Source organism: Lutra lutra, chromosome 12 (assembly GCF_902655055.1).
Source record: "Lutra lutra chromosome 12, mLutLut1.2, whole genome shotgun sequence".
NCBI classification, from domain to species: Eukaryota; Metazoa; Chordata; class Mammalia; order Carnivora; family Mustelidae; genus Lutra; species Lutra lutra.
In genome coordinates this window covers 53149359-53164629 of record NC_062289.1, presented here as the reverse complement: position 1 = coordinate 53164629, position 15271 = coordinate 53149359, and the positions used below count along the sequence as shown (strand labels likewise).

Here is a 15271-nt window from a genome sequence, read left to right as displayed (position 1 = left end):
TTCCAATCTAATGGGTCAGATTTTAAAAGTTAAAAAAAAGAAAAGAAGATGGTAGAGAACAGACCAGCGATAAGGTAAAGCTGATTTATCATCTCTCTCCTATCAATAATGTTCCCTGTACTTCCTCCAATCCCCACTTTACTGGAGGTAGTTGATTACCAAATAATGTTAGGAGGTTGCTAAAAATGGGAAAAAAATTAAAAATGTATTTCAGATAGGACTTGATTTTTTTAAAAAGATACCCTTGAGACTAGTTTAGTTAAAATGCTTGACTATCACAAAGTTTACATGGCTATAGTTGACTATATTCCATCTGCTGAAATGTATTAAAAACCTAAATTTAAAAAATTGATGACAGCTTCCAAATGCAAACATATCATTGTACTTCACTCCTAATCACATAACTGTCTACCCATCAAACAGTAACTACTTTAAAGAATATTCTTTAATAAACAACCTGTAGCCTTAGCTCTTAGTTATAAAGTTATCTGGGAAAAAGTGGAAAAAATCAGTATCCAAAATCAAATGTTTATAAATACAAATCTGCCCTCTGACAGGGCATTACATTAGTACTGGCATGTAATTTAATGTTTCAGGATTTGTTTCTTCATTTATAAAATAAGAATGATAATAATACATCATGTAAAGTTTAAAGAGAGAGTAGATGTGTATGTTAATATAACATTTACATATTTTTTTCCACTTATGTTAGTGTTAAATCGGTTCCCTTTTTCCACTTCAGATCCTGTTGGGGGAAGGCAGGTCAAGAATTAATTAGGAAATTTTAGGAATCTTATATATTCAATGATAATTTTACAGCCTTATCTACATATAATGATATCTCTAACAAAGTGAGAAATCAGTTTGTTTTAAAAACTTCTGGATTTCTATGGTATCTACAAATCAATCTAACATGAAATTTAAGTTAAGCTGTCATTTTTTACATTCCCCAACACAAAGTCATATTAAAAGATGAACATGCCAACATTTTTTCCACCTCAAAAGTTAACAATTATTTCATAACACAGTAAACCAACAAATCCTTTATTGACATCGCTGGGCACAAAGAATATATTAACTTATATAGTATAAATGCTCCCAGATAAAAATAAGTGCACTGGCTTTTTAGTAAAACTTCTCAGTCAAGACAGTATTATAGAAAAAAATTTTAAAGCTCACAGTCTTCACTTGTTTATCTTAAATTCACAAATCAAAAAGGGCAATCTCAAACTAAGACACAGGTAACATAAATTTTCCTTAGAGGATCTGCTCCTTTAACAGTATAATTTCACCCATTACCATGGTGATATAAGCTCATTTTTCTTTAGGAAATAATGTAAGCTATGGGGTGCCTGGGTGGCTCAGTGGGTTAAGCCTCTGCCTTCAGCTCGGGTCATGATCTCAGGGTCCCGGAATCGAGTCCCGTGTCGGGCTCTCTGCTCGGCAGAGAGTCTGTTCCCCCCACCCCCACTCTCTGCCTGCCTCTCTACCTATTTGTGATCTCTCTCTGTCAAATAAATAAAATCTTTCAAATAAATAAATAAGTTATCAGAAAAGAAAAATAATGTAAGCTATCATATCAACAGGTAAAGCCCTGTTAGACCAAAACTGAATACCAACATCTAAACATTTTAAAATCAGAATTCTAAACATTTAGTTAAAACTCAACATATTTAACAGACATTTCCAAAATCAGTATTTAAGATTTAACTACCTGTATAAGAAGGTATACCAAGGTTTTATGCATATAATTACTTGATATCTAATATGCTTTTTCAAACTCCAGAGAAAACATTTAAGATAGTAAGACAGAACAATGAAACAAAATTGGGAAAAAATAGTAACTGCTGAAACTTGGGGTTCATTATGCTATTTTCACTTTTACAAATTTGAAAATTCCTATAATACATTTAAAACATTTTTTTTTTTGAAGATTTTATTTGAGAGAGACAGAAAATGAGAGAAAGCATAAGCAGGAGGTATGGCTGAGGGAGAGGGAGAAGCAGGTTCCCCAGTGAGCAGGAAGCCAGACATAGGGCTTGATCCCAGGACCCTGGGATCATGATTTGAGCTGAAGGCAGACACTTAACTGAATGAGCCACCCAGCTGTCCCTGTAATAAAATTTTTAAGGTGTCAATTATTACAGCATTAAAAAAATTTTTTTTAAATTTTAATTCCAGTAAAATTAACAGTTATATTAGTTTCAGATATACAATATAGTGATTAAATACTTCTGTACATTACATAGTGCTCACCACGATGTTATTACACTATTTTTTAACAAATGAGAACACAAGCGATAAATTAAATAATGAAGTATTAAAAATTGTATTACTGGGTGCCTGGGTGGCTCGGTTGGTTGAGCAACTGCCTTCGGCTCGGGTCACGGTCCCAGAGTCCCGGGATCGAGTCCCACATCCGGCTCCCAGCTCCACGGGGAGTCTGCTTCTCCCTCTGACCTTCTCGCCTCTCATGCTCTCTCTCACTGTCTCTCTCTCAAATAAATAAAATCTTAAAAATAAAATAAAAATCGTATTACTTTGTCCTTTTATTATTATTGCTATTTGTTATTATTTCAACAATATATCTATTCTGATCCACTCATAATCTGAAAGTAATAAGTCGTGATAATAAATTCTTTCAAACAAGGCAGAGTTACTTACCTCCTTTAAGTCTGGCCAGTCTATAAGGAGAAGCTTTGCTGGTGGTCCAGAAATTAGCTGCACTCGAATAAAGTCAGAAAATTCACGCCAGGTAAAACAAAGATCCTTATTTCCAGGAGGGCCTGGAATAAATTTGATGCCTTTTACACTTATACTTTGTGTATTTTCCTAGTGAAGAAAGGTACATCAAGAAAACATAGACTATTATGCTTAATTTTTAAAAAAGACAAGAAAATGTTGTCATTTACACAATTGCATATAGATATGTTTCTGCATAAAACAATAACAAGTAACTTGCACACATACCAATACTGGCACACTATGAAATTCATTTCCTTGAGAAGAGAAATTGAATTTCTTTTTTGTGAGGGAGACATCTAAAAGGTTCTGGCTAAGTCCTTTTTATTTTTTCCTAATTTCCCTCTTATTTACATGGTCTCCTTTTTATTTCCCAAACAGCAAAGCAAGTGCTTGCCCAATACCCTTTGCACTTGTTCTTTCCTGCTCTTTGCAAAATTCTTTACCAATCTACATGGCCTTTCTTTAAGTCTCCCATATAGGATACCCTGATCAGAGGGGTATTCTCTGTCCACTCTGTACAATGGCACTGTTTCCATTACCCCATTTTACTTTTTCTTTTTAGCACTCATTTCTGACCATTATTCCCATTATAAGGTGATCTCCAAGAAGGTAGAGGCTTCGATTTGTTACTGCTCAATCTGTTTCACATCTTATTAATGCGGATCAATGACACTAGCCTGATACATTCATAAAAACCAATTCCATACTGGCAGGAGCACTACACCATTCACATTCCAACAATTACCCTTAATAATTTTGTCATCTTAAATTCCTGTGAGTACTTATCCATTCCATCAGATCTTAAAAATCAGAGTTAAAATTTCATGTTTTACATTCTCAAACAACTGTTTGCAGAACATTATCTGCACAAAGACATTGCAAAAATAATTCACATTAATTTCCACCCAAACCCCAATGGGCACAGAATTTTTCAATATTTGGAAAACAAATATTAGTAAAACAGGGATGCCTGGGTGGCTCAGTGGGTTAAAGCCTCTGCCTTCAGCTCATGATCCCAGGTTCTGGGATCCAGCTCCGCATCGGGCTCTCTGCTCAACAGGGAGCCTGCATCCCCCTCTCTCTCTCTGCCTGCCTCTCTGCCTACTTGTGATCTCTGTCAAATAAATAATAAAATCTTTTTTAAAATAAATTAAATAAATAAATAGTTTTAAAACAGAAGGCTCCATTTTCTTTCTGCAGAGACTGGGGAAAGTGTTTGCAAGTGGGTCAAGATAGTATATATCTGTTATAAAATGACAATAGGAAGAAAGTAAGTCACCTTGGCTGAGGAATAATGAGCTATGGGAGGATAAAGGTGTGAGATAATGCTTCGGTGTAATATGTAAGGATATTTTAGGGCATACTGAGGAAATGGAAATCTAAACTGATAGTATAAAATGCATATAGTATATAAACAAAAAAACTAAGTATAGTATAAAAACAAAAAAGCTAAAAACCAAAAAAACATGATGAGAGTGGCTTGCTTGAGAATGACAGAAAAGGATGTGGGAACAGAATACATACAACTCTTCCAAGGAGTTATACTATAGAAAGAAGAGAAATAGAGCAATAGATGGATGGGGAATTAGGGCCAAAAGGATGTTTTGGCTGGGGTTGGGGGAGGGCAAGTAATTTGTTTTTTAAGGTAGGAGATACAACAGCTTGTTTACATGCTGATAGGAATCTAACAGATGGGGAAAGTTGAAAATGCAGGAAGCCAGGCTACAATTTAGGAGAAATTATTGAACGAGGATGGGTATCTGTGCTTCAAGTAGACTGTTCATGCATAACGGCAGAAACATAGTTATCTTCTGATTTAGACATACATAGGGTGAAGATAAATAATGGGAGAACCTGAAAGTCAAACACTAAAACCTTATCTCTGTAAAGTAAACAAAACATCATGAAAAGTTCTTCAGCACTGTTAAAATACAGTGAGCTGTGTTGAACACATTTATGATAATAGAAACTCTAGTAAGGAAGGGCAACAAAGAGGCTACTCTTATGATTATGTCATCAAGTTAGAAACTATAATGGAGGCTCTAAAAGGAATAAGAGTTTTAAAAAAGCATTAAATGCTCTAAGTGGATTCAACTTTACTTGGCCTTGGAATTTCTACTCTTTCATCTGCTGTGGCCTGGAAGGTTCCTTAAAGGTCCAACTCAAACATTTTTTTCCCCAAAATTTGCCTTTGATCTCTCCAAGCAGAATACATTGTACATGCTTGCTTCTTTTTAAACTGAAATAACTCCACTGCAGTTCTTATTTTTCAAGCTAATCTCAATTAACTGCATAGCTGCAAACCCGCCCAATTAGTTTTTTCCCTAGCATATCCTATTTAATGCAGGACGTAAGCACTAAGAAAGTTTATTAATTAAGAAAAACTACTTCTAGGGACGCCTGGGTGGCTCAGTTGGTTGGACAACTGCCTTCGGCTCAGATCATGATCCCGGAGTCCCGGGATCGAGTCCCACATCAGGCTCCCAGCTCCATGGGGAGTCTGCTTCTCCCTCTGACCTTCTCCTTGCTCATGCTCTCTCTCACTATCTCTCTCTCTCTCAAATAAATAAATAAAATCTTAAAAAAAAAAAAACTACTTCTATATACATATTAAAATATTTATGGATAAAATGTTATAATGTATGGAATTCGCTTCAAAATGATATAGTAAAGGGGAAAGTGACGATTATTGAGACTGAGTGATGAGAACATGGGAATTATTCATGCTATTCAAATTTCTGTGTACAACGTTTGTCATTACAAAACCTTTATGATGCCTTTCATGATTTTGCATTATAAACACCAAAATCAAACTTTAGTTATTTTAGTTTTTCCCAAATTTTGTTAATTGTAAAACAATGGTATAAGCCAACTGCTATGAAAAGAAGCCATACCTGAAAGGTAGTTTTCAAATGAGAGCTATCAAGTCCAATCCCAGCAATTCCCAAGGCAGATAAAGAACTTGGTGAAAATGCCTGTATCTGATTTCCATACTGATCTGTAACTATTACAACTACATAAAAAAGGATAGTTTAAAACTAAAGTTATCTTTTGGTAAAAGATATAAACATCAATAAATACATTTGAACATTTAAAATTGTGCTTAGAAAACCATTAACTTTGTTCTCTTAGGTACTATTTTGTAAGAAGTAATAATACTTGCTTCTTTTATAATCACCAAAAAAAAATCAAGACTCTACTTAAGTACATTTCTATTTATATATTTAACACGGTGTTGACGTTAATCAAATTTTTTACCATCAAATTTTGAAGAAAATAACTTAGTATTATGTAATATTCTAGGTATAAGAAAAATAATCCACTGATTATTGATATGAATCCATTCATACACTTACTTTACACTTGTAATATTAAATATTATTACTTCTAACAAAAGCCAATTTTTCCATGAAATTATTTTTGCCAAACTGATTTTAAAGTTATGTCAGCCTAGGCAAAGACAATGAAATACAGCCATCTTTTCCAACATTGAGTTTTAAAACAATAAATATATATAAAATCAAAGCTTTCCTTTCAGATCACATATGCCAAATCACAAATGTAAGCACATATTATAGAAGTATTTTAAAGAAAAAAGCAGATCATACTAACCTATTTCTCCTTGAAGCTCTTGGCCCATCTGTATTGTTTTTCCTCCTTTTAACTCACATTTTAGATGTTTAGGTTCATCAGGAAGTGGTCTGAAATGAGTTAACAAGTTAAAAGGCTTTAGTTATACCACTGATTGTGAAAATATGTGAGAAAAATATGCTAAAGAATAACTTATATAGGGGCGCCTGGGTGGCTCAGTGGGTTAAAGCCTCTGCCTTTGCCTCAGGTCATGATCTCAAGGTCCTGGGATGGAGCCCCATATCAGGGTCTCTGCTCAGTGGGGAGCCTGCTTCCCCCCCACCTCTCTGCCTGCTTTTCTGCCTACTTGTGATCTCTGTCAAATAAATAAATAAAATCTTTTTTAAAAAAATAACATATATGTATTTAACACTTGTTTTTTAAAACTTAAATACAACAACACTCCTCCAAATACCTCAATTTATAGAACATCACACTATTATCCCAAATGGAAACGGAGAAAAGATAGCTTGCAAAGAAGTGTTCATATCATCTATGCTAGATAAAAGGAATTAGGACAAGAGAACTGAGAAAGAAAAAGCGGGTCCCTGCTCAGCAGGGAGCCTGCTTCCCCCCACCCCTCCACCCCCCCACCCCCGTCTCTCCCTGCCTCCTTGTGATCTGTCAAATAAATAAAATCTTTAAAAAAAAAAAAAGGGGGGGGGGTGGGTCAGTAAGAATAATTCATCATCAAGAGATCTGGCTGTGCATAGAGAGTAGTCTAATTAAAAATTTCATCTCAGAGGTGCCTGAATGGCTCAGTTGGCTGAGTGACCAACTCTTGACTTCGGCTAGGGTTATGATCTTGGGATTGTGAGATCAAGCCCCACATCTGGTTCTGGGCTGGGTGTGGAGCCTGGCTAGGATTCTCTTCACTCCCTCTCTCTCTGCCCCTCCCCGCATGTTCTTCCTCTCAAAAACAAACCAAAACAAAACAGAAAGCCTGGGAATACTATGAAAATGGATGGAAGAATTCAAATGAATGAGGTTACTGGAACAGGTGAGCAAGGAACTGACAGGCCAGGGTGAAAGATTTATATATGTATTTATGTAAGTCTTCCCCTTTTCTTTCAGTAATACATATTAGGTTTGTTTGGACTCAGGTTTAAAAATCATCACTAAGCAATGAAAGAATTATTCCTTGTGAACACCACATTCACTGATCACACTCTTTGTTTTTCGTCGGTCATTTTACAGGCATTTTCACTGCTGCTTGCAGTAGGAGGGCTTTCCTTTAATGACAGATCTAGCTCTCACAGATACCAGAGAGTTTATTAAGCACAAGGTATATAAAATAATAAAATACTTAGGAATGAACTTAACCAAAGAGGTGAAAGACTGATGAATTAATCACTATCTCCAGTGAAGCTTTATTTCAAAGACAACCTACTATATTTCATAGAAATTACAATTATTTTCTACATTAAAAACAACTTTCACTAGCATGCTTTGGAGAAACACCTTTTTGTCATAATATGCCAAATTTTGAAATATGTCAAAATATAATATGCTCACAAACCTCACTGTAAATGCACTTTCCAAAGACACATGATCATCTTGGAATGAAACCTGGCAATACCGCATATCTTTCACAGATGTTGGTACTTGTACATCAGGAAGGAGACCCTGTAGCAAGTGTTCTTTGTTAATCTCAGGAGTCCAATTAACCTAAAAGAAAAATTATATTACCTAAGAAAAATATAAAGTTTAGTCCAATGTCTCCCTACTGCCACTTAACTTACTGAAGATCAAAGTTATAAACTTAACCATCTCCAAAGAAAAAGTTTGTTTATGAACAAAAATCGTGGTGGTTCATATATTAATAAGATTAAGAAGTTTCTTCCTTTCTAAAGACTCCACTGAAAAACCAGCAGAAGTAATAAACGAATTCAGTGAAGTGGCAGGATATACCCAGAAATTGGTAGTATTTCTATATGCAAATAACAAAGTATAGAAAGAGAAATTTTAAAAGCACCATTTGCAACTACACCAAAAAGAATAAAACACTAGGAATAAACTTAACCAAAGAGATGAAAGATCTAAACTCCAAAAACCATAAAACTCTGATGAAGGAAATTAAAGATGACACAAACAAATGCAAAGATGAAGTAGAAAAATTCGTATTGTTAAAATGTTCTGTTACCCAAAGAAATTTACAGATTCAATGCATTCCCTACCAAAATACCAATAGCATTTTCCACAAAACTAGAACAAATAACACTAAAATTTGTAATGGTACCACAGAAGACCTGGAGTAGCCAAAACAATCCTGGGAAGGAACAAAAAGGCTGGAGGTATCACAATACCAGATATTAAGAAATACTACAAAGCTGCAGTAATCCAAATAGTATGGTACTGGCACAAAAATAAATACATAGATCAATGGAATAGAATAAAGAACCCAGAAATAAACCCATGATTATATAATCAATGAAAAGGAGGTGAGGATATACAATGGGGAAAGATAATCTTTTCAATAAATGGTGCTGGGAAAACTGGAGAGCTACACATAAAATAATGAAACTGGACTTTTTTTTTTTTTTTTAAACTGGACCATTCTCTAATGCCATACACAAAAATAAACTCAAAATGGATTAAAGACCTAAACGTGAGACCTGAAACCATAAAAATCATACAAGAGAACACAGGCAGTAATTTCTCTGACATTGGCCAAAGCAACATATTTCTAGATATGTCTCCTAAGGCATGGGAAACAAAAGCAAAAATAAACTATTGGACATCAAAATAAAAAGATTTTGCAAAGCAAAGGAAACTATCAACAAAAAAAGACAACCTACTGAGTAAGAGAGGAAATCTACAAATTACATACCTGATAAATGGTTAATATCCAAAATATATAAAGAATACATAAAAATCACCCAAAAAAACCCAGTCTGATTAAAAAACAGGCATAAGACCTGAATATACCTCTCTCCAAAGAAGACACAGATAGCCAAGAGTTATAGGAAAAGACATTCAACATCATTCATCATCAAGGAAATGCAAAATCAAAACCACAAGAAGGTATCACTCACTCTACACTTGTCAGAATGACTAAAATAAAAAACACAAGTTATAACAAGTGCTGCCGAGTATATGGAGAAAAAGGAATCCTCGTGCACAGTCAGTGAGAATGTAAATTGGTGCAGCCATTGCAAAAAACCAGTATGACAATTCCTCAAAAAATTAAAGAAATACTGTATGATCCCATAATTCCATTACTGGGTATTTGCCCAAAAAAAAGAAACACTAATTTGAAAAAATGCACACCCTATGTTTACTGCAAAATTATTTACTATAGCCAGGATATGGAAGCAACCTAAGTATCCATCAATAGACAAATGACAAGGAAAATCTGGTGTATATACAACAGCTATATGACACAGCTATAAAAAAGGATGAGATTGTGCCATTTGAGACATGGATGGCCCTGGAGAGTTTAATACTAAGTGAAATAAGTCAGACTGAGAAAGAAAAATATCATATGATCACACTCATAAACAGAACCTAAAAAAAAAAAAAAACCACAAAACCCCAACCAAATGAATAAACAAAAAGCAGAATCAGGGGTCTGAGTGGCTTAGTTGGTTAGGTGTCTGACTCTTGATTTCACCTCAGGCTGTGATCTCAGGGTCATGAGATTGAGCCTCACGCTTAATGCATGAATGTGGAACCTGCTTAAGATTCTCAGGGCGCATGGGTGGCTCAGTGGGTTAAGCCTCTGCCTTCGGCTCAGGTCATGATCCCAGGGTCCTGGGATTGAGCCCCACATCAGGGAACCTGATTTCTCCCTGTCTCTTTGGCGACTTCTGCCTACTTGTGATTTTTCTGTCAAATAAATAAATAAAAAATCTTAAAAAAAAAAAAAAAAGATTCTCTCTCCCTTTCCCTCTGCACCCCCACCCCTCTGTTTATCTGTGCACTCTAAAAAAATTTTTTAAATAACATACCATACTGATCAAATCATATGATCAATTCTGGGAGGTGATATTCAAGTTGTTTGTTAAAAGAAACTTATTGCCTTTGAATAAGATCTAGGTTAATTCCTGTTCAGCAAGATGAGAAAACAAGTTATATTTACTTAACTACCATTCTAGCCACCTTTTGGTTTTAATTCATTCTTGGATGCTTTTAGCTCTATTTTAATTTTGCATCTCCTGCATTCCATATATTAATTTGTTACTTGATCCCTTTTTTAGGTTGAGTATCTTACTCTATCCCACTTTTGAACTTGCAATCCTTTCTGTGTAAGAATTTTTAGTTCAACTTTCTCCTTTAGCCCTCCATAGTTGATTCTCAAATCACAGATATTCTAGTATTTTGACTCTAGTTTATGCTGTTCTAATCTTCTTAGTTATCTTTTTATCTTTTAAACCATGTTTTATTCTTTATCATAATCATGGATTATGATAAAAATCATGGATTTTTTTTTTAATAATGGAAGAAGCAGAAGTTACACTTTTCAGAAAGGCTTTTCTTCCCTCACTCTAGCTGTGTTATCCCTTTAATGGATTCCCAGCTCAGTTAAGGGTTGACTTTCTTCAATATTGGAGAATTCTCTGAAGACCACAAAAATCACATTAATGATTACACATTTAACAAAAGAGTAGAATTTAGTATTTTATTGCCAATAAAGAGGTGCATGTTTTAAAATCTTTGTAACCCAACAAACATATAACTACTAAATTTGAGGCAAAATATGTCAATTGCTGATCACATGCTTAGAGAATGGCAAAAAGAAAGTTATATACAGGGAGAATGGCAAAAAGAAAGTTATATACAGGTGGAATCTCTCCACTCAGTTTCTTCTCAACCTCGATAAGAAGCCAGAATGTGGAAACCTAACCATGAGAAAGCAAGGAACCAGTTCAGAAGCTGGGTTCCTAGCACCACTTTTAAACCACTCAACTTCACATCTGTTGATATAACAGATATGCCTTTAAAATGGCTTGCCTTCCTTTCCAAGAAGGATCAAGATTATGGCTCTATCAATCCTCCAGTCCCTCATTATAGAAGGAAAAACTAAACTGGCTAGGGCAAGGAATATTTCAAGTAAGAGTTCAAAATAAGGTCAACTAAAATTCTTTTAAAATACTGGATCCAATATATGGAAACTCCAGATGGCTATAGAATAAAATAGTACAAAGAAATAATTTCTACCTCCTGTCCCACATAGCAACTCTCTACAAATTTAGTTAATTGGGATCCCATTATATAAGGCTCTGTAAATGTTGGCCTTCCAGAAAAATGGGAAGGTTCTGTCTCTAACTGACTCAGAGAAAACTGAATTTTTTAAACTTTATTTTGTCACACAAGATTTGAGTTTTTTCTCTATGGATGTGAAGAAAAAAAGTACAGTTAGTTCTGCTACATTGCTTGGTTTGAAAATGCAAATTTGTTCCAATGCTCTTAAAATATTAGGAAACAGTTCAAGTACGAAGCAAATTTTACATTTCCTAATGCATACTATCATCCATGAAAACAACAGGTGAACATGGAAAACTACCCAGCTAAACCAATCCATGGAAATAAACAAACCAAAAGAGAATTCCAATCATTGGCATTTTGTTAAGTGTCAAAATCATTTTTCTATGTATGAATTTGTTGCATACGAATCATTCATGTTTCAAACTAAAGCATGAAACGAATTCTTATTTAGGCTGGAATTTTAAATAACAATATTATTCTTCTGTGATAAGCTGCTTCTTAGAAGCTACCCTACAATACTTCTTGTTCAGAGTTTTACAATCAATCATAAAATAACCAAAATTCTTCAAATAACTAATCTGAGATACTTACTTTAATTTTATCTGCTAAAGTTGATGTTATATGAATTTCTCTTTCTCCTTCATCATACATTTGAAAAATAAGATTATGCATAATATCGCCTGCTATCCAATTAACCTCATCCTGATGTTTGATCTGGATTGCCTTTTGTCCTTCCACACTGAATATCTGTAATCTTGCAACATGGCTACTAGGAAGCAACTTAATAGTCTTCTCCACGGGTACCACATCTTTACAACCCTAGGAAAAGAGAAAAAGACAAAAATACATTGAATGACATCTGCACTTTTTGAAAATATATATATATTTTTAAAGATTTTATTTATTTATTTGAGAGAGAGACAGTGAGAGAGAGCATGAGCTAGGAGAAGGTCAGAGAGAGAAGCAGACTCCCCGTGGAGCTGGGAGCCCGATGCGGGACTCGATCCCGGGACTCCAGGATCATGACCTGAGCCGAAGGCAGTCGTCCAACCAACTGAGCCACCCAGGCGTCCCTGAAAATATATTTTTGGGCTTTAATGGTGAGTCTTCTACATTGCTTAAGGATTGATTTCCAATACTATGGAAGATCATCTTATACACTGTTAACGTTCATAGGTTTAGGCATTAAGAAGATACCACACTACTGATACCACACTATCAAGTTGTAAGCATAAGCCACAGATTAAAGCAAAGAACTAGAGTATTTGGATTAAAAGGATTCTTTTCCTCTTCTTTGGAATCACATGACAGATTCAGTAACTAGCATCTATTAATAAGAATAAATATGTAAGAAATTAAGAATGTCCCATAAAATCAGAGACAAACAGTTGACATAAAATACACAAGCTGCACTGAAAAAATACACTGGGGCAAGTGAAAAAGGCGGTTTATAGTGAAATGAGGATTGTACATGCCCTAAAGGCTGAGCTGACACATTAATAATTCATTATGGATATATCTATGTCCCACATGTCAGTAAGGATGAGCTGGATTATGCTAAATTGATTTTAAAGGCACAAAAAAATTAAAACTACATTATTTCATAATTTAGGTTATAGTGCATTCTACAGGATACACAAAATTCAAAATAAGCCTAAAATATCTTCACATCTTATTTAGCCCATTTCTCCTTCCTCATCTAGTTGCAGTCATTCCTAAGCCCATCTACACGACTAATGACACATATAAAACTCCTACCTCATCAAATATCAGGTAAATAACCCACCCTCTATTATAAACATATTGCATTTACCTGATTCAAACTCAAGCTGCTGCCTTTGGATGAAAATTTTCCAATGCATATTATAAGATACACTCTGATATTGGTCCTAACTCATCTAGATTCTTGGTCTTCTTCCTGTCACTGCTCTATAAAATTTACGTAATTCCTAATGTTCACCACTCTTTGCTTCCAAACCCAGATTTCTCCCTAACTCTAAATCTTTCCTTCCTGAATCTTCCTGATCTTTTGCAAGGAAGTATGCTCAAAAACAAGTTGCCCATGTTTACTGAATTTAAAAAATACATAACAAAAGAAGTGCATAAGAGTGATCTGAAGGTTATCAATATAACCAGCTTGATATGAAGTGGAATGAAGAGTCATCTCATTCTAATGAAAAGAACAAAAGCTGTCTTTTATCCTTTTGAAGCTCAAGATACGTTAATTGATATATAATTAGTAGGAAGGCATCACTTAATCAACTGGTTAGGTTAGGTTATGCATTATCTACCATATCAATAATGTAGAAATCACATTGAAATATTTTCCTTAAGTATTTGTTGTCCCATTTTGCAATCTTAGGAGATCAACTGCTCAGAACAAGGCTTGCCTTCCTCCAGGCTGGCTTCACCTTCCGCCATGATGTATTATCCAGTAGCAAGTATCTTACTAGTACATTACCACAGAAATCTCTTTATATGAAAATACTAACCACATATTTATTCTTCAAATTATACATAAAATTAAGGTTTATATGTCCCTCAGTGGTGGTTTACCAGACTAAGAAACAGTATAAACCATAAGAAACAAAAAAATAAAACTGACATATAGATGCCACATTTTTTAAAAAAGACTTTATTTTAGAGAGAGACACAGCATGAGCAGGAGGGGCAGAGAAAGAGAGAGAGAGAGAGAGAGAGAGAATCTCAAGCAGACTCCACACTGAGCGCGGAACCTGATGCAAGGCTTGATCTGTCAGCATCAAAATCTAAGCCAAAACCAAGAGCTGGACACTTAACCAACTGAGCCACCCAGGTGCCCCTATAAAAGGGTTAATTAAGAAAATTACTAATACCATATGTTACTATGCCATTTTATGCTGCTTTTGTTTCGTTTTAGCTGAAAGAATCAAAGATACCTCATTTTTTAAAAGTCAAATGTTACATAAAATACTATAAAGCTGTTACGAAATATTTGGATGAAAACAATATAATATCAATGAATAAAACAACTTACAGGTATTTCAATTTTTGCTTTAAGAGTCTGGTCTTTTTTAATGTTCTGTACTTGAATTGCAGCTCCTGTTAAAATACTGGTTCCAGAACTGCTGCAATCTACAACGTAGACTGGAAGGTTTGGAGCACCTAAAAACTTTTGAAAACATACAAAATAATTTAAGACTCCAATCAAATGTAACAAATTATTCAATAATTTGTTTAAATTTTCAAATAATCCATTACAACTACTACTTTTGGCTCTAAACAGGAAAAGGTAAAACAGAATTCACCAATATTCTGGACAATTTCTGAATGAAGAGTAATTTTTTATGATTCTAAAATTTATGACTTCTAAAACAACTTCCTCAACCATTTTTTTTTAACTTGACCTATTTCCTATTTTCCTTTTCTTTTTGTGCTTTTACTTACCACCTTCATTTGTCTACGCATCCTTAACCCTAAAAGACATTTCTATCATTCTATTCATAAATTAAATACTTCACCTCAATTGAGGAGAATGGGTCAAGAAAGGAGAGGAGGAATGTTTTGTCTATAAATTTCGCTATGAAACCTGGAATAGGTGATGCCTTTTGGCCAAAAAGTACAGAATGAAGTACCCAAAAGTTTCTCCACGAAATAGTCATTAAAGATTAAAATACACTACAAGTCTCCCTATAAAGTAGCTAAAAGA

At 34.5% G+C, this 15271-nt stretch overlaps 1 protein-coding gene across 1 annotated transcript in view; it reads right to left on the bottom strand.

Moving 5' to 3' along the window:
• Positions 1-15271, bottom strand: part of SMCHD1 (structural maintenance of chromosomes flexible hinge domain containing 1) — a 156464-nt gene that overhangs the window by 62642 nt on the left and 78551 nt on the right. The window contains 6 exon segments of the mRNA XM_047697061.1: positions 2665-2832; positions 5640-5758; positions 6358-6446; positions 7895-8043; positions 12175-12402; positions 14600-14734. Of these exon segments, the coding sequence (XP_047553017.1) occupies positions 2665-2832; positions 5640-5758; positions 6358-6446; positions 7895-8043; positions 12175-12402; positions 14600-14734 (888 nt within the window).